Here is a 23492-nt window from a genome sequence, read left to right as displayed (position 1 = left end):
AGGGCGGGGTGGGATTCACTCGTAGGCCTGCTGAATACGGGGCGACTAGTGGGACATCCAGGTGGACATGTTCAGGACGGGCAGAATTTCTGAGTTAGAAGATGGGGGAGAGCCTGGGCTGCCCCCTTAGAGTCAGATGTCTTCAGGTGTTTCCAGAACTGGACCTACTAAAGTCATTTGCATAGAGGTGCTCGCTGAAGCCAGAGTCTAATCAGTAATCTTTTCCTCTTCCCCCGTGTCTACCATACTCGTCCTTTTCATTCTCCCTCATCCACAGCCTTTCAGTTTGCCCAAAGAACTCCTTTTTATCTGCCCACCGAACCATAGGATGGTCCGCTCGGCATGTTTTGTGGTTTGGGATGATTTGGTGGTGGTTCCAAATAACTCTTTCGCTCCCAGTTTTTGGGTATCAGACCCATTTGGTTCCTGTAGAGAAGTTGGCGGGGGGCTCTTGTTCACCTTAGAAGCGGGAGGCAGCGCCCTGACGCGAGCCGCAGGACATGTGCTTTGCAAATCAAGTGGTCATCTCGCTGCTTTTTTGGAGCAACACTCCTTTGTCCCAGAACATTCTCTTCTGTGCAGTCATTTCAGAGAACGGTGTAGCCCCAGGAGACGCGAGGCAGAACACTGTCCCTGCTGCAGTTTCCCGTGGTGTTGAGATTTTCCAGAATGATACGAGAACTAATGTGAGGAAGAGAAAATAACCTCTGTCTTTTATGCCTGACAGATAATCAGATTACCCAGGATTAGATGAAAATAAGTCATTTGTTCCTATAGTTAGTACTATAATGACCAAAATAATCTCTTGTAAGAGAGTTTAACAATTAAACCAGATAAATAGGATTCAGCTTAGGGAATGAGTAAATGGCCAGAGAACAACGTGAGTTTAAAGACAAAGTTGGCGAGCTTTTGATGAACGATGTTGTGGAGTAAGTTTGCTGTCAGCTGTGTCCATCTGACCCACCCCCGCTGTCAGGACGCAGCCGGTGTTCCCAGTGCCACGGGGCTGGTGCGCACCTGCTCTGGGAGCAGCCAGGGACTGGGCTTCATCCACCACTTTACTTCCCTTCATATCTTTACAAAAACCACGTAGTGGCTTTTTGCCCTTACGTACCTGGTTTTGTCCACAGGCCACGTTCTCATAGAGATTTCGAGTATCCACAAGAAACTCAACGAGAGGCTTGATGAAAATGTATGTGAACTGTTTTTATATTTACCAAATATACTTATTTTTAAATTTTATTTCACTTCAAGTCTCAAACCTGGTCTGAATTTTTCATTTCCTTGTGTTAACAGTTCAGAAAATTCCATAAGGAGATTATCCATGAGCTGGAGAAGAAGACAGAGCTTGATGTAAAATATATGAACGTGAGTACCTAGTTCTGCTCCACCTCCCGTAGGTGGAGGTGGCCCGGGGCCGGGGGCCCAGCTCTCGCGAAGGCTGCACTTGCCTGATGGCTGAGCTCGAGGACAACTTCCCCCACTGCTGACTCGGCAGCAGCAGGTATGATGGAGCTGGCCGTCGAGTGTGTACACAGCCGCATAACACCGACAAGGTCCCTTTGGGCTGAGTGGGCCAAGTGCTAACACTTGGGATCTTTACTAAAAAGCATAGCAGGAAATCCTGCAGGGAATCATACACTTCTGGAAAACATTGTTTTCAAAGAACATGCATATGTGGATGACACCTGCATCTGTGTTAGTGCAGCTGTTGCTTTCACAAACCGACACTTGTGGACGTGAGCCGTGTGGCAGGACGCCGTCTGGAGCTCCCTGGGGCCCCGGTCCCATCGTGGTGTCTCTCCCCTGTTGCCCTACGGCAGTGTCGATTCCAGCAGTTTGCTCCTTCCGCCTCGCCTTTCTGCTGCACAGTAGCTGCTTCCTTGGCCGCCCGAAGCTCCCCTTCTTCACAAGCCCCGCATGGCAGTAAGCGGTGGGGGTCACCCTGAAGTCGTCCTGCTGCCCTGCGTGCACGTGCTCTGTGGCCCGGATGATGTAATACCAAGCCCTTTACGTGCATTGTCTGATTTTTATCCCCACAGAAACTCTGTAACATAGGTACTCTTACTATATCCCCACTGTACAGATTAGAGGGTAAGCATGGATTTCAGAAAAATTAAGTAATTGCTGAGATCACACAGGAAATGAGGGATGAAGCCAGAATTCTAACCCAGGTCTGTGAGGCTCCAGAACACTGTTTCACAGCCCTCAGAATCACCGGAAGTGATGGCTCTTGTTCATTCTGTTTCTTGAAATCGTTAAGTCATAAAACAGTCAGGAGTGTGTGAGTTGATATTGTTCATTTATTCACCAAAGCACTTACAGGCCACCCAGTGTCCAAAGACCTTGGAGAAAAAAGGAATAAAAGAAAGAAACGACATTGTTTTCCTCCGAGAAGCTGCCCTTCTGGTCAGGGGCTCATCATATAAACGGGGAACTTTAGGACAGGACATTGAAGTCGAAGGAGCGGAGTGGGGTGGTGTGAAGTGGGGATACCTGCAGCCAGGCAGGGCAGCGCGAAGCGTGGGCCTTTTGCCACCACGCCCAGTGGAAACGCAGCAAGAGTAACCGCCTGACACTGCCTGGTGCTGCAGTAAAAATAAGTGCAACGTTTAACTTACAGGCGACTCTCAAAAGATACCAAGCAGAACACAGGAATAAATTAGATTCTTTGGAGAAATCTCAAGCTGAATTGAAGAAGATCAGAAGGAAAAGTCAAGGAGGACGAAATGCACTCAAATATGAACACAAGGAGATGGAGGTGAACTTTTCAGCACTATTTTACTTTATTTTGGGGTTGATGATGTGTACAGTTAACGGGGAAGCGTGCTCACCTCAGTCAGTCTATACTTCATCCGTCACTGTTCTGCTGTTGAAAGTTAAAAATAAGCATTTCGACTTGGTAGGAGCTGAAGGCCGCAGAGTTGCCTGGAGTTAAGTTAATAATTAGTCACGAGCATTGGCATTTTCTCCCAACTCAGGGAGGGTCAGGGACTCCCCAGTATAAGCATTACTATCTCCATTTTACAGATGGGGAAAGTGAGGGTTAGGTTAAGTCACATGGTTGGCACTTGGAACTGGGATTTGAACTTGAACTTTCTGGTTCTGAACTTTTTGGTCCCACGATTTTCCAGTAAAACATAATCATATCCCTGGATTACAAAGTAATATTTTGTGCAAATTACCCAGTGGAATGTAAGGCCTTTGGCAACTTCTCTCCAAGCATGAGTCAGGGATCTTAATGAGAATTTGCCATCTGCTCAGATCAGGTTACAAGTACGTCGTTTTGTCTAATGTTTATCTGCATTTAGCACTTACTCCATTATCAAAATAAACCAAGCATAAAGATGGGAGAAGATAAGTGTCAGGCTGTGTAGCTATTTGATTCCTCATGTCATACTTGTATAATTACTATTTATTTTCCTAGTATGTAGAAACCATCACTTCTCGCCAGAATGAAATCCAGAAATTTATTGCAGATGGTTGCAAAGAAGCTCTACTTGAAGAGAAAAGGCGCTTCTGCTTCCTAGTTGACAAACACTGCAGCTTCGCAAATCACATTCATCAGTATCACTTACAGGTGGGTGTGGTGGCAAATTGCGTTGTGAGGACTAATTTTATTCATATTTAAATGCCCTTGAAATGCTTCACCTTCCATACGTGCCCAAATATAAAGCGAAAGGCTTATTTTGCCAGGGAGAAGATTCCAAGGAAATAAATTTTTTATAATAGTTATTTATTTATTTATCTGGCTGCATTGAGTCTTAGTTGCGGCACACGGGATATCTTAGCTGTGGCATGCGGGATCTTTCATCGCAGTGCGCGGGCTCTAGAACGCGTGGGTTTAGTTGTCCCATGGTATGTGGGATTTTAGTTCCCTGACCAGAGATTGAACCCACGTCCCCTGCATTGGAAGGTGGATTCCTAATCACTGGACCACCAGGGAAGTTCCCCAAGGAAATAATTTTTGACCAACTTGAATGTGTAAACTTTTAGAAATGTAGATGAAATGGTCAAATGCTTGTTTATAATGTTTAATTTAGTAACACATTCATACTTATTGAATAACTGAGAAATGGCACTTTTTTCCTTTTCTCACCCATGAGTCAGCTTTTCTCAGACTCTTTCTGATGCATCTTCAACATCAGTGTCTTCCCCAGAACCACGGGGTGAGTCCCAGCAGGCCCCAGGTCCAGCCCACCTGGGTGGCCTGAGATGCTCACCTTGGAGGTCCATGTAGATGGTGTTGCTGGAAATTCTATCCCAGGCCACAGACCCCATTCACAGCCTCAGGACAGCTGGTCGGGGCTCCTTTATCACTCCTCCTCAGGTTGTGTGTCTGTTCAAGGTCGCATCAGCTGCGTGACTGGATTTATCCCTCTCCTTCAGCGCATGCAGTTGTGAGGTTATATTTCCAGGAATCATTACAAACTGTGTGTTAAATTTCCTTTCCTCTCTTTTTTTTGTTTTTTAAATTATGAATTCTATTGGGCTTATGTAAGCATCCAGAACTAGCATTGACTGAAGTCAAATATTCATTGTTATTCATAATAAAGTAATTTAGAGAGCACTCCGTGATATGAGAAGCTTTGTAAGAGCTTGAATATAGTGCAACTTCCTCTTTTCAGGGGGGAAGAAAACTTGGACTTGTATGTATGCATATATCACAGGTTACATATTCCATAAAGTTTTTGCAACTTTAAGGAATATTCAGCTACCAAATCTAAATACCTAAGGTCTCAGATTGTTACAGGAAAGAAAAATATGCTGCATTAGATGATCGCTTTTGTCACCAGTGCATACGTACTAATGTTTCCATGGTGACACTGTCCTATTGGGGCAGGGTCGTGGGCCGGAGGGGCACAGAAGCAACCTTGAAGCTCTCTGTGGTGACACCACCCCCCCAGCAATGGGGTCCTTGCTGTGTCATGAGGCAACATGGCCTATTTCCAGAGAGCTCTAGTTGTTGACAGTCTTTCTTACACTTAACCTTGAGTCCCTATTACGTTTTTTAGTGTGACGCAAGCCAGATCTCCTCCTTTCCCTAGCAGAAGTCTCTTCAAGTCTCTGAAACCGTTTTTGTGCCTTCCCTGATCCCAGTCCTGGATGAAGCAGGCTTAGTAGTTGGTCCGCGGTGTGTCTGCGTCACAGGCAGGGGACAGGGTGGTGTGAGGGGCGGGGCTTAGGATTTACACCAACTCCCCCAGCCCACTTCTGATGGACACAGAGCCTAGATGAAAAACAGTGTGGTTGTTATGAAAATAGTTTCAAAAAAGATCCCCTGCTTCCCTTTTCCAACTAGATTGCCGCCCTGGAAAAAGGGGTTCTCGGAAAGGCTCCGGGGAGTCTGGGAGTCCAGTTGAAGGAAGAGCCAGGCTGTGGGAACCAGGACAGATGCCTCTGCCTCTGGGGCTAAGGGGTCTCGTCGCTGTCCTTCTGCATGTCTCTGTTCTGCAATCCAGCTTTTCTGCAAAGCCCATGGTCTGCCTGCCCCAGAGCCCCAGCCGGCCTGTGGGCGGGGCTTCCCCTCAACACTGCCCCCAACTCTGGAGACCCACCACGCTCTGCTTCTAGTCACTCTGTCCCCGTAGAGGAACTTCTCAGGGCAGGTCTGATTCACTCCTCTAACACGCCAGTCCGGTTTCCCTGAGGTCCCAGTAGTTGAAACCCTCAGGGTCCTGGATCTACCACGGAAGGCTGTGTTAACCAGTTACTTAGCCTCTCAAAGTTCTCAGTTTCCTCATCTGTGAAATGGGGATGAGAATGGTACCTACTTTAGGATTGTGGGGCAGATGCAGTGAATTAACAAGGATGAAGTACTTAGGACAGTGTTTAGTGCACACGAACGTACACACACAAACAGAGTCCACTCTTGGTCCTGTCGCTCGGTCAAAGGTGCTTCTTGTGGGAGGAAGACAGCGGGGATTGGCAGTTCTGGGACCGCGGGGAAACATGGGGATTAAGACGGATTGATCCGCCTTCCCTTTTAGTTTTTGAACTTCTTCTGAATCATGTACAATCCTTGTATTAGTCTTGAACTCTCTATTCACCCTGAGGGAGATGTAAATTCCTTTAGAACAGGAGCCTACATCCTCAGCAAATAAGACACAGCAGATCCCCATAGGTGCTTAAGCTCCTCACTGAATTGAACTCATAGCTCCCACACTTCCAGTGGTAAGCCAGGAATACATTAGTAGTAGTTGTAATTTGTGTCAGTCCTTCCAACAGTACACGTTTCTCTTTGGTTTTGTTTCTTTTGAATTTATAGTCTGCAGAATTGATCAATTCCAAACTGCCTAAGTGGCAAGAAACATGTGGTGATGCCACCAAAGTACCAGAGAAAATCATGAATATGATCGAAGAAATTAAGACCCCAATCTCCACCCCAATGTCTGGAACGCCTCTGCCTTCACCCATGATCGAGAGAAGAAGCATGGTAAGAGATGGTTGTCTCCTCAAGATTTTGGTTGTGTGTTTGCTAAATAAGATTTCAGCCATATTTGCACGACAGACCAAGGCCTTCTTTGTTAGTGGAAATCACAGGTTCTCCTGTACTACTTCTAGGGCCTGCCTTTCCTTTTATCCCCTTACCTTCAGATTTGAAACTAGATGTGAAAATGTTTCACACTGTGTTAGCACTGTAATCTTTGTTTTGGAGATTTTTTTACTGATTCTGTTTTTAATTGTAATGATTCCAACTTTATAAGTTTATTCCCATTGAAGGAAGCGTAAAGTGTCTTAGAACACAGATTAGCAAAACTCTGGTGCCATTCATCACTACATAAGGGCACCTGAGGAAAAAAATAATCACCCCAGTATTCCAGGTAATGAATTCAAGCATCGTAGTTCACTGTTCTTTGAATATGGGCTCTATTATTTTTTCACAAACACGTGAGGAGATTCAAATCCAGCAGGTAGTTTGAACACATGTGTCAGTCCACCCTCCCTGTCCATATAAAGCCCTCTGAAATGACAGCAAAGATATTAATGACCAGCCATCAACCTGCCTAATAGATCCATAACCGCATGGGAAAATAAAGAGCAGGTGCTGTCAATGGACCAGAAACACTGAAGGAGTCTCCAGAGCGAGAAAGGCAAGGTCAGCGTGTGGAGAATGAAAATAGAAGGACATGTCAGCCCCAGGGAAGATGTGCAGGGCAAGGTTCCTGCAGAGTATGGAGCCGTCAGTTCAGAGCCAGTGGATCCAAGAAGCGGGGAAGAAGCTGGGGTGTCCTGAGTGTTATCGGCTGGGGAGCTGGTTCAGACTGTCCAGGCTGCTTGGTCCCTCCGCTTGTCCCACCTGTGCTAAATCACAGGCAGCCCGGGCTTTCGTCTGTGAACTGAAACAGCATGTGTGGACCGAAGGGTGGGGCCCACTCCTGGGGGTGTGTCTTGCCTCTTCCCCACGTTGCATGCGATCAGGAGCACAGGGAAAACACAGACTGTCGTGTACAGTAAAAAGAATGGGGACTGCCACCCAGTACAAAGATGGACAGACAACCAGCGGTCACTGAACAGGTGGGGGAAACCAGTGTCATAAAAAGACGCACCAAAGTAAAAACTGGAATGGCGAGTAAAGGGGGCAACAGAGCCAACAGGGCAGAGGAGAAAAGAGATGAAAGACTATTACAACCACAGAGAAGAGTCAGCTGTCTTGGAAATTTAAAAGGATTATTATTTCTAGTTAAAATGGTATGTCTGAGATTCGCTTCAAAATAATCCAGTTGTGGAGGAAGATGGATGGGGCATACAGGAAACGAGAATGTCCGTGGATTGGTAATTGTCGAAGCTAGGTGTTGGGTACATGGAGATTTATTGTGCTGTTTTCTCTACTTTTGTACCTGTTCCAAATTTTTCTAAAATTAAAGTTTTTCATTTCCCCCTCGTCCCCTCCAAAAACACCCCAAAACAAGAGCTGGGCTCCTTAGCAGAATGAATCAGCTTGGGAAATTAAGCCAAAGAACTCTTCCAAAATACAGTGCAAAAACAGGATTTAAAAAAAAAAAAAATCAAAGAGGTTATCAATGTTAGCTGGGTTGAAACGTGGGAGGTACGTCCAGCTGCCGCCTGGGGCCTCACCGCCCGCATGTCTAGTGGGGATCTTCCCGCTCAGCGTGTCCAAAACCACATACCTGAGGCTCTCTCACTCTAACCCTGCTTCTCCTCAGTCTTTCCCATCCAGTAAATGGCGACTCCATCCTTCCAGCAGCGCGGACACCGGACATCGACCCTCTCCCTCTCTTAGGCCACGGCTAGCCCGTGGGTACACACTGTTGTTTCCCACCACTTCTACCCCCACCCTGCTCTAACCGAGGTCCAGCAGAGATGACCACGGTAGCCTGGCCTTTAACACAGCAGGCAGGGTGATCCTGGCTGAATGGAAAAGACCAGAACCTCAACAGACGGCAGAATGCTAGCGATAAAGAGAGGATTCTGAAAACTTTCAGGGAGGGCAAAAATAGATTACTCACAAAGAAAAGAGAATCCCACTGATACTGGAAAACAAGATGTTAGAAAGTAATGGAGTAATGCACTCAAAATTCTGTGGAAAAATAATTTTAAATGTAGATGACTTTAGCCAAGCAGCACTTAAAAGGGAGCCTAAAAATCCATATAGACAGGAAGGAGATGAGTGCTTCTCAAGGGGTGGGGAAAATGGGGAGTAACTGCTTTAAAAAAAAAAAAAGACAAAAGTGGAAAAAAGGACATGGTGTTCTTGAAATAATTCAAAAAGGGGCATTGCCCTACAAAAAATTTGGGGGAAAAATGGAATTTAAAGCATGTGATGCAAAACAGTCCGGGGATCTGTCTAATGCCATTGCTGTGTCACACTAATGTTAAACTAATAACGAATTTTTCACAGGTTGGGCGAGATTATGACACCCTTTCTAAATATTCACCAAAGATCCCCTCGGCTCCTTCAGCCAGAGCGTTAACCAGCCCTTTGATTGATATGTTTAATAACCCAGCCACAGTCGCACAGAATTCAGAAAGAAAAAATAATTCAACAGGTAAGATACTTAGTTGGATTTCTTTTAAAGTACCTTTAAAAGTTTTTAAATATTTAGGATAAGTGTGCCTTGAGATAGAGGTAAATACACATGTATGGTAGCACCCCCTCCACACTGGCTTGGAGGAACTCACACCTTGTGATGGGGTCTAGGTTTATTCTGAAACCATAAGACACGTTGCTTTGACACATGCCAATTCTATATACAGATTGATGTTTACATACAGTGAACATTCCTATTGAAAGGTGTTATATTTTAAAAGAAATGGGATATAACTTACAGAGCCTCACGCTGTGTTACGTATTGGTGGCAATTGGACTAAAATTTCTCTTTTTTTCAATGACACAAACTGTAGAAGTTCACATGACAAAATTAATGGTTATCAGTCTTACCAGTAAGCCTCGTTTAAATTATAATCAGTGTTTTCATCGTCTCTAACAGAGCACTTCGTGGTTTCTGGGGGCTTAGGCCCTAACTGCTTACATTTCTTAACCCGGTTGGCTCCATTTCAGTAGACTGGGACCAGTTATTGTTTGCAGGCGTTTCAGGTGGCTTTGGTTAGGCTCCATTCTGCCTACGCAGAGTCTTTGGCACCCAGGACCTCGAGGCTGTCGTGGCGCCAGACCCGTCTCTTTTGGGGGGACTCACGGGCCCCTTGGGTGTGAAGTCGTGGCAGTCACACAGTGTGTTGCTCGCGAGAGCCCACGGGCTGTCTAGCGCGTGCAGCTCTTGGGGAAGAGATGGAATTTTCAGAATGTCAGCTGGAAAGATGATACTCTGTAGCCATTTGCCTTTGAAGAACTATAAGTTATATATAATATAAAGTTAAAATATACAGTGCTGTGTGCCGCCCAATCATTCAAATGATTCTTTGGTTCTTATTGGTAAAAGCGAAATGAAAATCATTGAATTCAATACAGCCGAGGTAATTAGACTATGCGGCATGTTGAAGAGATAGCAAAGTTTACATTGTACTTATTAAGAATTTGCGAGAATGATGCAGAAAGAGATTTTGCATTATTTTATAGTAAATAGTGGGCTAGCAAAATTTGAGTGGAAAAAAAATATGGAAAAAAAACTTTCCATTCCAATTTTGGGGTGGCGGCGGGTAGTGCCGGTAGATATCAGCCTGCGTTGAGCTGAGACATGATGGAGTGCAGCGTTAGGCTGTGGAGCCAGGCCGCCCGCATCTGGTTCCATCTGGTTCCAGCTTCTGCCACGGGCACCTAGGGGGAGGGGTCAATACACGTGACTCACCCTCACTACATCCCTGCCACGCGCGCAGGTGAGCAGCCGTGGCAGCAAGAACGTCTACATTTCCAGTTTCTCTTTTTTGTGGCACAGGCCTTGTGATTTGTTCTGGGGGAGTGCGGCAAGGAAAGCAGTGGGCCACTTGGTGGTGGAGAACTTTGCCTCTTTAAGAGCCGTCCTGATTGAATCAGTGCAGATGAAGCTTGGCTACACTACTTTATCCTCTCGGTCTGGAAAAGAGCCTTTAGCCACAGGGATCCTCCTCTGAGAGGCCTCGGGCCATGGCTCTGCTGCTGTCCCTTGCTGTCCCTGTCCATCCGGACATGGGTGGAGGTGTGGAAATATAATCCGATTGGTGTCTCAGTGGAATGAGTGTGCTGGAGAGATGGGGGCGGGTGGTTTCCTGGGCTTGGCTCCTTTGAACTTGCCTGATCATCCTTCCTTGAAAAGCCATCACTGCTCGGTTCATTTCTGACAGGTTCTTCAGATGACCCCAGTTTACAGCGATCGGTTTCTGTTGCCACTGGACTGAACAGGGTAAAAAAGCAGAAAGTGAAAACCATCTTTCCGCACACGGCCGGCGCGAACCAGACCTTACTTAGCTTCGCGCAGGGAGATGTCATCACGCTGCTCATCTCCGAGGAGAAGGACGGCTGGCTGTATGGAGAGCATGAGGACACCAAAGTGTAGGTCTCGGGAGGGGGTCCAGTGGTCCCACGCCGAGAGGGCTGCTGTCTCTCCTCGTAGCAGGTCTTCCTTGTGGGCAGATGAGCATTTTCACCACAGTTAGGTTCATAGTTTAGTGACAGTTACAGTTAACTGCAGTTGTTCTATTCCCAGTCATTCCCCAACTGTTCTCTGTGTGTGTGTGCGTATATAGATGAATTTGATGCGTAAATATATAGGAGTCGCTTCTGAAAGTGGTTTTAAATGTTTTTTTCACGTGACTTCAGATTTCTCAAGATATACTTTGTTAAGATTTAGCATGTGAATGGTTTAAATGCCAGTGTCATCATTTCAACTGGACGTGCATAAGCGTTACAGGAAGTAGGTTAAATCAAGTTTCTGTGTAGATTATTCAGGTATTAAGTAAAACCAATATGGAAACCAAAGACAAAAAGGGAATCCAAATAAGAGTAATTCTGTATATGAGAGACTGCGATGAGAGTGGCCCGGCCGGCCCCTGCGCCGTGACCGAGCCGTTCCGGCCCCTGCGCCGTGACCGAGCTGTTCCGGCCCCTGCGCTGTGACCGAGCGTTCCTGGGTGTGTTTATGCTTTGCTTGTCTGCTGGGAGCATCCCAGCAAGGTCTTTTTCTCCCCACTCTTCACCTGCAGGAGGGGTTGGTTCCCGTCGTCATACACAAAGTTGCTGGAGGAAAACGAGAAGGAGACCGTGAGCGTGCCCGGACCAAGGTAGGACCTGCCTGTGGCTCAGATGGCCCAGGGGCAGAGAACGCACCTCGACCTCGTGTTCTCAGGCGTGTCGGAATTAATCTGGATGTGTAGCAGAGCCCACGGGGAAGCCGCAGATGGTGTGGAGTAGGGGGGGGTTGCGGGGGATTGCTGCTCCGTGATTGCTTCCTTCCTGACTTCTGTTGCCCACGCGCTTCACTGACCATCTGCTGGAAAGAGACGCGCCCCAGAACCCCCCTTTAGCCTCAGAAGCACTCTCCCCACCTCCTACCGCAGCTGAATCCAAGGCCCTTGTGCTCTGTCTTGGTCTTACTCGGCAGCCTTTAACACTGATGAACACTTTATCTGGAATGTTCTCTTGACCTTGCACTCTTTATTTTCCCTCCACCTCACCACCCATCCATCTTCAGTACCCTTTCAGATCTCTCCTCTGCCTTGTGCTTAGACATAGGTGTCCTCGGGATCTGCCCTCAGTCCCTTTTTCCTTTTCGGTGCTTCCTGGGCCACCGTGTCTGCCCCCTAAGCTTGAATTACATCAACGGGCTTCACTCAGCACCTCTGTGCCAACACCGCCCCCTCACGTCTGTATCCCATCCAGATAATGATCATTATCACCATCACTTAGGAACTGTCCAAAGTGCCTTACACTGACCAGGTCATTGAATCGTCATACAACCTTGTGAGATAGGTCCCTGCTTGAAAATTGAGAAGATGGGGGCACGGAAAGGTGTAATAACTTGCTCAGGCAGCTGGAAGTGGTGGACCCAAGACTAGACTAACCCAGGCAGGTCTCTCCCAGCCAAGAAAGACGTGAATGTTTGTATGTGGTGTGGGTCCTCAGAAACATGTCCAAACTGAACGTGGCATCGTCTTGGCCACAGTGTTTCCCATGTCAGAGCAACCGTCCTGACCCATCCCGCTGTCCCCAGCGGACCGCGGATGCCGCACCTGATGCCCCCCCCAAGTCCTTCCATTATACTTGCTCCGAGCCATCTGTGTGTTTCTGTCCCTTGCAGAATAGCTCAGCTGCCAGTGGCCAAGGACTGAAACTAAATATATATATATATATATGTTTTTTTCTTTTTTTTTTTTGGCGGTACACGGGTCTCTCACTGCTGTGGCCTCTCCCGTTGCGGAGCACAGGCTCCGGACGCGCAGGCTCAGCGGCCATGGCTCACGGGCCCAGCCGCTCTGTGGCATGTGGGATCTTCCCGGACCGGGGCATGAACCCATGTCCCCCGCATCGGCAGGCGGACTCCCAACCACTGCGCCACCAAGCCCTAAATATCTTTAGGATGTTGAAATGCTGAGACTCTTTAGTCCGCAGTGCTCGATGCTTTTGCTTAAGGCATTTGCTGTATTTTCTTATTGAACTCCTTGAATTAAGAGCCAGCCCCTAATTGAGCCAGTTTTCCTCTCCTTTTCTTTTGTCATGTCTTTTAAAGGATTTCTTTTGAGTGTACATTTATAAGTCAGCAGAAACACTGCAGTGTCATATACAGTGTGTGTGTGTGTTGGGGGGGTAATCTCCTCCTCCCTCACCGTATTAGATTATTAATCCACCGCAGTTCTGGCCATAGGAGATTGGGGATGTTTGGGGTGCAGGGGCCAGGTCTCATCTAACTTGTATCCTCTGGTTCTTGTTCGCTAGCTCAGTATCAGTACGGAGCGTGAGCACGATGAACTTATCTGAGAAAAGCAGCGTCGTCATCCCCCCACCGGATTACTTAGAATGTTCGTCCATGGGGGCGGCTGCAGAAAAGAAAGGAGCGGTTTTCCAAAACGCTTCTACCTTTAAAGCACCAGTGTCCAAACCAGAAACCACGTCTCCTGTGAGTAAGGCCCAGTGTACCGCGATCCTGAACAGCAGGCTCTGGTGACGCGGGGTGCTTTTCCCTCCACACAGGAAGGTGCTGACCCCCAGGCGGGGTGGAGACTCCCTCCCAGGGCCTGCAGATTCCCCTGCCACACAGCCTTTCAGCTTCCTTACCTTCAGTCCCCCTTTTGTTTTTAGTTTATCTGTAAATGACAGTTTACACACAGTAGGCCCATCATTTGCCAGACTGTATCAGGTTTTAAGCTCTCCTTGCTTTTGTTCATGGCTGCAGTCCTTTAGACCTGTAGTGACCTTTTTCTGCATTTTCTTCAGTTTTCATATTGTTTTCTGAAGGAAGACTTAAGGTTGAACATAGTGATCTGATCATTACACCTTCAGAAAGGGTGCTGTGTAAACCCTGTGTGTACGTTATCTGTAATCCTAAACAAGCGGGTAAGAGGCACAGAGGCTGTGAGTCACTTCGTCTGTTCCTCTGACAACTCTGTCTTCTGGGCCAGGCCCCGGTGTGGGCTCTGGAGACGCAAAGATAAACAAGACCAGCCCCTGGCTCTGCTGGAACTTAGGTTCTAGTGATAAGAAGCAGACGATGAGAAGTTAACACAAATATCAATGCTAGAAGCTACATGGAGGAATGTAGCAAGGTGAGGTGATGAGGGATCGGGTGACCTCTTGGATGGAGGTCAGGGTTTGGGTGTTCTGGGAAGCTGACTCTGAGAGCGAGTGCGGGTGCTGATGAGAGCCGCCCGGGCCCCGTATGGAAGGGAGAGGCTGGCCCGGAGCCTCCACTGCCCCCGCCGAGACCTCTGGGCTGGGACGGCCCTTGGAGCTGCCTGGATTGGGGGCAGCATCTGGGGGCCGGGGTCTTAGCCAGAGCGATTCCTGAGGAGCGCTGCCAGCCGAGGGCCATCTCCCCACAGCCAGAATCAGTCCCAGTCCTGAAGGGGATCTGGGCAGCACATGACAGAGCCTGCAACGGAGCACTTCTCTGGGGGGTGACATCTGAGACCCAGGGGTCAAGGGGAGGAGCTTCCCAGATAGAAGGAGCAGAAAGTTTAAAAGTCCTGAGGGTGGTGGACTCGGCACCCTCGGAGCAGAGGAGGGAGGTGAGGATTCCAGGGTGGCGGAGCCTCCAGAGGGGTTCTCATCTTTTTTTAAATTTTATTTTCAGTGTAGATTATACAGTAGAGAAAGGGGGAAAGGATGGAGGAAAGGGGCTGACTGAGAAGGAAGAAGAGCACACGGGGAGGAGCCGGCTGGCCGGGGCAGGGATGCGGGTCCACTGTGCCGACGGGAAGGCCGAGGGCCGGGGCCAGGGTGCAGCTGGGAGGACAGACTCGAGGGCTGTGTTGGGGGATGTCTGTCAGTGCCGAAGGACGGATCACCAGCGGACGGGGCGGGCAGGGAGGTGCTGAACAAGTTCAAAAGAAGAGAATTGGTGCCAGAGGTGTTTTGCAGAGTGAGAAAGTGAGCGTGCTCCGGAGAGAAGTGGGATACGAGCTGTCGGTGCAGTAAGCCTGGGCCAATGTTTCTGCTCGTTTTCCGTTACCCTTCGTTATCGTGTGCTCCTTCCTGTGGTGCATGCAGAAGCCATGCCTCCCATGGGGTGTGTTGTCACCCCTAGGGGGGGCCTCTGTTCAGCTCTGAGCAGGGCGGGGGCGGGGTCGCTTACAGGAGATGGGAGTGCTCCCAACGATGGGCCCATCGTTGCTACAGTGCGAGCGCAGGTGTCGGGGACCGTGCCGGCCCCCTCACAGGCCGAAGCACGTGTTTTGGTCCAGGAAATGCACTGTTCTGAAATCTCATTCAAAAATGCCTTTGGCTTCTCCTCTTAAATAAGCATACTGTGTGATTGTTTGCAAATCACCCCAACTAACTCCAAAAATTATTTTCAGAAGAAAATGGAGCTTTTCCATTTTGTTAGCAGTAGATGTCAAAACTGGACAAACTGCTTGGGAAGGGCACATGTGAAATGCTATTTTATTAAAGGCCCCAGTATATTTTAAAACAGTATTCAAACTCTTTGGAAATGATCTTAAGGCATTTCTGAAAGCATTAACAATTCCTTTTGCTGGGGAAAAAGAAACTTTGCAATTTGCACGTCACAAAGCTCAGAATCCAGGCACGTGAGGGCCGTTGTTCAGGTGGGACCTGTCCCTCTAGTGCCTTCTCCTGGCTTTGATTTGCAACTTTTTCTTATGGAAAAATTCGAACATAAAAATGGACAGAATAATCTAATGACCTGGTCCCCCAGGTTAGCTTCAACAGTTCATTTATAAATCTTGTTTCATCTCTCCCCCACCCACTCCGAGATCAATTTGAAGCTAACAACCGACAACATATTATTTCATCTGTAAATATATTAAAGATCCTCTTTTTTCCTCTCCCATGACCACAATGCCAATTATCATATCTTTTAAAATTGACAATAATTCCTGAATATCATCACCTGGTCACTTCAAATTTCTGATTGTCTCATTAAAAATTTCTTGACAGTACAGTTGTTCGAATCTGGACCCAGGCTAGCTCCCTACATTGTAATTGGTGGTTCAGTCTCGTGATGAGTCTTTCCATATCTAGAGGTCTCCCCTGTCTCTTTTTCCTTGTAATCTCTCTGTAGAAAACCCAGGTTACTGGTCCTGGAGGGTGTCCCCAGTCTGGATTTTTGCTGGTTGCATGCACATGGTGTCCTTTACTGAGTTCCCCTTTGTTCTGTATTTCCCGCCTTGATCAGAGTCTGTTGTTGTTTTGTTAGTTTGCCTGTTTTGTTTCGTAGAGCATTTCATCAGTGGTGGTGGTGGGTATAGGCGTCTGCTTGTTTCCTTCCGTGATGTCAGCAGCCATTGATAATGACCGCCCGGCTCCATGGATGTAGGTTGTACAGGCAGGCCTCAGAGATGTTGCAGGTTTGGTTCCAGACCATCTCGATAACGCAAGTCACAGGAACTTTTCCGTCTCCCGGTGCACATAAAAGTTATGTTTACACTATACTGTAGTCTGTTGAGTGTGTAATAGCATTATGTCTCAAAAAGCCTCAATTTAAAAATACTTTATTGATAAAAAATGCTAACCATCATCAGAGCCTTCAGTGAGTCGTAGTAGTGACACCAAAGACCACTGATCACAGATAACTGTGACTATAATAATAATGAAAAGCTTGAAATATTGCAAGAATTACCAAAATGTGATGCAGACATGAAGTGAGCAAATGCCGTTGGAAAAACGATGCCTATAGCCTTGCCATGACCTTCAATTTGTAAGGAAAAAAAAGAGCAGCATCTGTGAAGCACAGTCAAGTGAAATGCAATAAAATGAGGTCTGCTGTACAGTGCCTTTTAGGGTAGAAGAATCTTGCCCCCAAATCATAGCTAGCACTGGAATTACAAATGAAAACACATTTTAGCTAACAGCACCGATTTTAGAAAATAACATGTTTTAATTTTCAGTATTTTTACCACGTGGATAAAGCTCAATGAAGAAAGCATTGGTGTACTTCTTACCACACTGGATGGATAGATTGAAAAATCCTGGTTTTAGATATCAATATAGTCAGTAATGATATTCATTATTAAGCATTTGGCAGTTTAAATGAGCTCTAACTTTATTTTTAAACCTCTCTGTTGGCTGGATCATAATAGACTGTCAGTATCGGGAGGCTGTCTTGAAAAGCATGGAGACCAGCTAGGCAGCAGCACCGCACGCAGTGCCCACCTTTTTATCCCTTCCCACTTGCTGGGCAGCAGAGCTTCAAGCACACTGCTTTCTCCCCAGGCCCAGGGTGGCCTGGCTGCCCTGGGGCCGCCTCCTCTGTGGCAGGCCCTCGTGGAAGCTGCTGCCCTGCCCCCCGGATCAGGTGCAGGGGTCCTCAGCTCACACCCTGGGGATCCTGGTCTGCGAGGTCCCAGGGCTGCCTCCAGGCAGAGCTCCACACCTGAAGCCCCTCCCCACCGAACCGGTAACTTAAGGTCTCCCGACAAAGCCCCAAACCCGATGGCTTCACTGGTGAATTCTATCAAACGTCTAAAGAACTAATACCAATCCTACTCAGACTTTCCTTAAAAGTGGAGAGGAGAGAATTCCTAACTCATTCTGTGAGGCCAGCATTGCCCTGACACTCCGGTCAGGCCCCCTATTTCTTTTTTTTTTAACATCTTTATTGGAGTATAATGCTTTACAATGTTGTGTTAGTTGCTGCTGTATACAAAATGAATCAGCTATACGTACACATATATCCCCATATCCCCTCCCTCTTGCATCTCCCTCCCGCCCTCCCTATCCCACCCTTCTAGGTGGTCACAAAGCACCGAGCTGATCTCCCTGTGCTATGCGGCTGCTTCCCACTAGCTATCTGTTTTACATTTGGTAGTGTATATATGTCCATGCCACTCTCTCACTTCATCCCAGCTTACCCTTCCCCCTCCCCGTGTCCTCAAGTGCATTCTCTGTGTCTGAGTCTTTATTCCTGTCCTGCCACTAGGTTCTTCAGAACCTTTTTTTTTTTTTAGATTCCATATATATGTGTTAGCATACGGTATTTGTCTTTCTCTTTCTGACTTACTTCACTCTGTATGACAGACTCTAGGTCCATCCACCTCACTACAGATAACTCAATTTCGTTTCTTTTTATGGCTGAGTAATATTCCATTGTATATATCTGCCACACCTTCTTTAAGCATTCATCTGTTGATGGACAGTTAGGTTGCTTCCATGGCCTGGCTATTGTAAACAGTGCTGCAGTGAACATTGTGGTACATGACTCTTTTTGAATTATGGTTTTCTCAGGGTATAGGCCCAGTAGTGGGATTGCTGGGTTGTGTGGTAGCTCTATTTGTAGTTTTTTAAGGAACCTCCATACTGTTCTCCATAGTGGTTGTATCAATTTACATTCCCACCAACAGTGCAAGAGGGTTCCCTTTTCTCCACACCCTCTCCAGCATTTATTGTTTGTAGATTTTTTTTTTTTTTTTTTTGGTACGCAGGCCTGTCACTGTTGTGGCCTTTCCCGTTGCGGAGCACAGCGTACACGCAGGCTCAGCGGCCATGGCCCATGGGCCCAGCCGCTCTGTGGCATGTGGAATCTTCCCGGACCGGGGCACGAACCCGTGTCCCCTGCATCAGCAGGCGGACTCTCAACCACTGCACCACCAGGGGAGCCCTAGAGCTTTTAAATATTCTTATATGAAATAAAAAAATAAAGGCCACTAAAATGAAAGACTGAAAAAGGCCTTCCAGCCTGCAAGACAGAAATAGGGGGCCTATCGTCAAAAAATCTACAAACAGGGCTTCCCTGGTGGCGCAGTGGTTGAGAGTCCGCCTGCCGATGCAGGGGACACGGGTTCGTGCCCCGGTCCGGGAAGATCCCATATGCCGCGGAGCGGCTGGGTCCGTGAGCCGTGGCCGCTGAGCCTGCGCGTCCGGAGCCTGTGCTCCGCAACGGGAGAGGCCACAACAGTGAGAGGCCCGCGTACCACAAAAAAAAAAAAAAAAAAAAAGCTCTAAATATGTAATGAAAACGCCCTCCTTCTGTGATTCCAATGGCGATTAGTTGGCGTTGATTTTGCAAATGTCAGAATAATGAATGTTGACGAACACTTTTCTTAATAATAAGTGAAACCTTGCAGTAAAAGGGAACAGGTATAGAGTCGATAGTTACAGTGAGGTCACATTTATAACGTTGGCAACAAACATTTCTATGGTATCAGACTACTGTGACCAACGAAACTTTTTTAAACCCAATCACATGGCACGTGAAGGTACACTTTGTAGAGGGGATCTGCAGGTCGCACTGGAACTCGTCCATGGAACATTTATTGACGAGCTTATTACGGTCCAGGCCCTGGGCTAGGCTCTAGGGTAACAAATAGGAATCAACCCCGGAACTGAGTCCAGTGAGCGCTGTTTATTGGGGCTGTGGAAAAGGTGCAGGGTGACAGGAGGCGGGGAAGGCCCTGGCTCAGGCTCCTGGGAAGCATCAGAAGTGGCTTCTTGGAGGCAAGCATTTGAGCCGAGTCCTGAAGGAAGAGCTCTGATGAAACCCAAAGCCTTCAGACGGTGTCGTGGGGTCTGCGTGGCTGGGCGCGGTTGGGGCAACGGCGGAGAAGCGGCAGGATGGGCAGGCCAGGGGTGACGCTCCCCGAGCCGGGCCGCCTGGGCTGTACTGCGTCCTTTCCCATCCTTCCGGGTGGCATTCGTTCATCCAGGGAGGGGACGGTAGGAGTCCCGTCCACTGCTGGGGATGGGGCGACAGGATCTGTCAGTACTTAAGGGGAAGAACTGATAGAGCTAGTGACTAACTGTTGGTACCTACACGGGAGAGAGTGCTGTTCTGTCTCAGCTCTGGGAGCAGGTCTGGTTTACTCATGTTTACATATTTTGGAGCCTTTTTTTTTGGATAATTTATATAACGAGCACATAACATTAGATCTTTAACATGCCAGCGTTAGAAAGAAAAAACATTCTTACACATTTAACTACTAGAAAAATATAAATATTTATTTTGGAGGTTCTGAATAATTAAAAATAATCAGCGTCCCATAAGTATGATTGTATTAATTAAAGACGAAGTTACTTATGGTTTGTTAAAGTACCTACAATTTGAGAAACCACCCCCTTCCCACTTTTGATTAAAAAACAGATAAAAGTTGCCTTTCATGGAGGTATTTATATGTTTTATGATTTGACTATTAAGGAATGGCTTTATGGTAAAATTTTTATCTAAAATTCTACTTTGCAAATAATCAAACTGATAAATTATCCCACTCTTGAGACAGAAATAAGGATGAACTCTTAAATTAATATTTATCCATCCCATGCTTTAAGTAAACAAAAGTATGTTTTAATATTTTTTCACCTCAAATGTTGCCATTTGCTGGGTACATTAAACATATGCTGAAATTAGGTTTCCTTTTAAATCCGGCGGGCAGTCGAAGCTACAGGTTTTGGCTAAACAGCAAAGTCCAAGTTTGGTCAGGGTCTCCTTGTAAAAATTAAAACATCTAATCATTACATCTCATTTTAAATACTACTTCTAAAAATAACACTTCATAAAAATAATCCAGAGAATTTTTGTTTGGGTAGAAAATTTGGAAAACATACAACAGTATTAAAAAGAAAATACTATTTATAATCTCACTTCTAGGATAACTCCTGTTAACATTTCATTATATTTCCTTTGAGATACAGATAAATATTGATATATTTAGATATATAGATATTTTCCCCTCCCTCCCCAGCACCCAACCACATGGTGGGATCATAGCATTTTCTCATATCACCTTAGAAGCATTTATGCTTCTAACGAGCCCCAGCACTGCTGCCTGGGCTGTGATGAGCTGCAGGCCTGTGGCAGGAACCCTGTGAGCCCATGAATAGCACCTCTGTGCCCCTCTCATCCTCACGGATCAGCAGCATGTAGGTGTCCCTCCATCAGAACTCCGTTGATGAGACAAGTACCACCGTCACCTGTGTGCTGTTTAAGACGTACCAATAGGTTACTATGTTCTGATCTGGAGAATAATGGAAAATGCTAATTAATAAAGGCCACAAGAAAATATTAATTGGCTTTTAAAAATCATCAAAGGCCACAAGGTTCGTGCACTTCCTGAATGAGGCGCTGCCATCCGTCATTTCAGAGCCTCTCAACCAGTCACCCTGACTCTTCTGGATGTTCAGTTTTCCATGTCTGTAAACGTGCATCTAACCTTGGGCTGAAGACGGTAATAACCCAAAAGTAAGTACAGGGCGTTCACAGACGCATCATGAGGTATAATGACTGATTCGTATTCCATTTCTATCGCTTCATCTTTTGAAGTAATATTTCAGTATCCTCTGCAAAGTGCCAAAGAAAAAGCTGCAACTGTCAGCGGTGTACACCCTCAGATGCCTCCGCTGCCTACAACCTGTCCGTTAGACAAGCTACCGCGTTTCATCGCTACCAAGTCAGAGTGGGAGTCCAAGAGCACAGCAGAGCGGACAGAAGGACCAGCTCTGCCCCAAAGAGAGCCCCTGGGGAGCAGGTGAAAAGGCCTGTTTTTAATAGGCCACCTAGTCGTCGTGGCCTCTTGCAAAGGCAGCAGACACAGGATCCAATCATCTGTGCGTCGGTAAACAAACCCCGAGAGATTATGGATCAGGCAGAAATGTTCCGGAACTGGGCGGCCCAGCAGAGTGGCCACTGGACACGGGCTGCTGAGCACTTGAAAAGTGGAGAGTGCAACTGAAAGGAGCTGAGTTTTTAATTTTAAATTTGTATTTTCATCTAGTCATACGGTGAGCGGCTGCTGTATCAATCGGCCAGGTACAGATCACACAAGAGAGAACGAGATTTCATTTAGAAACCTGATCCAGAGGGTGATGGTCGAGAAGCAGGTACCACGATGAGGCCCTTCCAGGACCTCCCTGAGGGCTGGAGACACAGCCCTGGAATTTCGTATCTCAGAGGTTCTTACGCCCAACTGGGCTGGTCATTTATCTTTCCTAAACTGTTTACACCAGCTGATAACACTGGAGAAAAGTATGTTCTGTCTCAGCCAGACTCTGGGGTCCGTGGGAGCTGGTAAAGCAGCCTAACACTTTTTTTTATTGTTGTTGTGGTACGCGGGCCTCTCACTGTTGTGGCCTCTCCCGTTGCGGAGCACAGGCTCCGGACGCGCAGGCTCAGCGGCCATGGCTCACGGGCCCAGCCGCTCCGCGGCACATGGGATCTTCCCGGACCAGGGCACGAACCCATGTCCCCTGCATTGGCAGGCGGACTCTCAACCACTGCGCCACCAGGGAGGCCCCCCCTAACACTTTTATATGTAGATTTTACACACACACACAACCATCAGAATACTGTCAGTTACACGTCGAGTTTTGTTTAAACACCAGGATACCTAGGGTATACCTGGGAGCCACCCACCAGAGAATGTTCCTGAACCCAGTGAGGTGGACCCAGCTGCCCTGGGACGTCCCATCTCAAGAGATGAGATGCCGTCTTTTCAGTACCGAGGGGCTGGGGGTCGGTCACGTGCTCTCTGCCTTAGTGGCAGTAGCTTTTAAGTAATCCGATAACTGGGCTTTAAATAGCTATTGAGAAACCAAGCCCTCAAACCCACACACTTTGATTTCAAAGCGCGTCTGGCGACCTGTAGGAGCTGCGCTGAGTGGGTGCTGCCTCCACCCCCCACCCCTACCCCCCGCCTCACCGAGTGGGCACGTTGGTTTCAGAAAAGAGCTCCATGACCAGAGCAGTTGGCTTTCCCCGTCTGGGCTTCAGTTCCCCATTTAAGAATAAACGGGTTGGGCTTCCCTGATGGTGCAATGGTTAAGAATCCACTTGCCAATGCAGGGGACACGGGTTCGAGCCCTGGTCTGGGAAGATCCCACATGCCGCGGAGCAACTAAGCCCGTGTGCCACAACTACTGAGCCTGCACTCTAGAGCCCGCGTGCCGCCACTGCTGAAGCCCGCGCACCTAGAGCCCGTGCTCCGCAACGAGAAGCCACTGCAATGAGAAGCCCGCACACCGCAACGAAGAGTAGCCTCCGCTCTCCACAACTAGAGAAAGCCTGTGTGCAGCAATTAAGACCCAATGCAGCCAAAAATAAATTAAAAAAAATAATAAAGGGGTTGAACTGGGTCAGAGGTTGTGAACTGGGAGAGTCCAGCCTGCAGCTGAGGACTGAGTTAGTTGTTAACACGTAAAGCAGTGTCACTCAGGGCTGTTCACACCGCGGGCCACGCGAAGCTGCTCTCCAGCTGGCGGTGGAGAGGAAGGGACGTTCTGTCCGAGGAAGCAGCCGTGCAGGAGGGCAGGCACCAAGGAAGCCCTAGGGCCCGTCCCTCAGGCCCTGCTGTCTGCAGGATGGCTCGGTCCCCAGGGGCGTGGAGGACTCCCCGCGAGGCTTCTCAACAGAGCCTTGGCCGGGCCGCGGGTCCCATCACCTCTGTGCGTCTGCCTGTGGCTGCGGGTCTGAGCTGACCTGTAGGCTGGGACCGCGTCA

General features: G+C 47.6%; 2 protein-coding genes across 13 annotated transcripts in view; one reads left to right on the top strand and one right to left on the bottom strand.

Annotated features, from left to right (window-relative positions):
- BAIAP2L1 (BAR/IMD domain containing adaptor protein 2 like 1) overlaps positions 1-23492 on the top strand; it is a 106179-nt gene that overhangs the window by 75452 nt on the left and 7235 nt on the right. For 3 of the 7 annotated variants that reach the window (XM_067705553.1, XM_067705552.1, XM_067705551.1), the window contains exons 4-12: positions 1131-1192; positions 1297-1368; positions 2624-2761; positions 3428-3580; positions 6269-6436; positions 8864-9011; positions 10741-10948; positions 11599-11676; positions 13328-13508. In XM_067705553.1, the coding sequence (XP_067561654.1) occupies positions 1131-1192; positions 1297-1368; positions 2624-2761; positions 3428-3580; positions 6269-6436; positions 8864-9011; positions 10741-10948; positions 11599-11676; positions 13328-13508 (1208 nt within the window). The remainder of the gene's footprint in view (positions 1-1130; positions 1193-1296; positions 1369-2623; positions 2762-3427; positions 3581-6268; positions 6437-8863; positions 9012-10740; positions 10949-11598; positions 11677-13327; positions 13509-23492) is intronic. The other 4 variants (XM_067705558.1, XM_067705557.1, XM_067705554.1 and 1 more) reach the window with 2 other exon arrangements.
- BRI3 (brain protein I3) overlaps positions 19391-23492 on the bottom strand; it is a 35123-nt gene continuing 31021 nt past the window's right edge. Inside the window, exons 8-10 of one of the 6 annotated variants that reach the window (XR_010934779.1) lie at positions 20885-21015; positions 20361-20486; positions 19391-19739 (exon numbers count right to left, since the gene is read on the bottom strand). The gene's annotated coding sequence lies outside the window, so the exon portion shown is untranslated. Of the gene's footprint in view, positions 19740-20360; positions 21016-23492 lie in introns of all 6 variants that reach the window. The other 5 variants (XR_010934780.1, XR_010934783.1, XR_010934781.1 and 2 more) reach the window with 5 other exon arrangements.

The sequence above is a fragment of the Pseudorca crassidens genome, chromosome 15 (genome assembly GCF_039906515.1).
Source record: "Pseudorca crassidens isolate mPseCra1 chromosome 15, mPseCra1.hap1, whole genome shotgun sequence".
In the NCBI taxonomy this organism is placed as follows: Eukaryota; Metazoa; Chordata; class Mammalia; order Artiodactyla; family Delphinidae; genus Pseudorca; species Pseudorca crassidens.
This window is presented reverse-complemented; position numbering and strand designations above follow the sequence as displayed.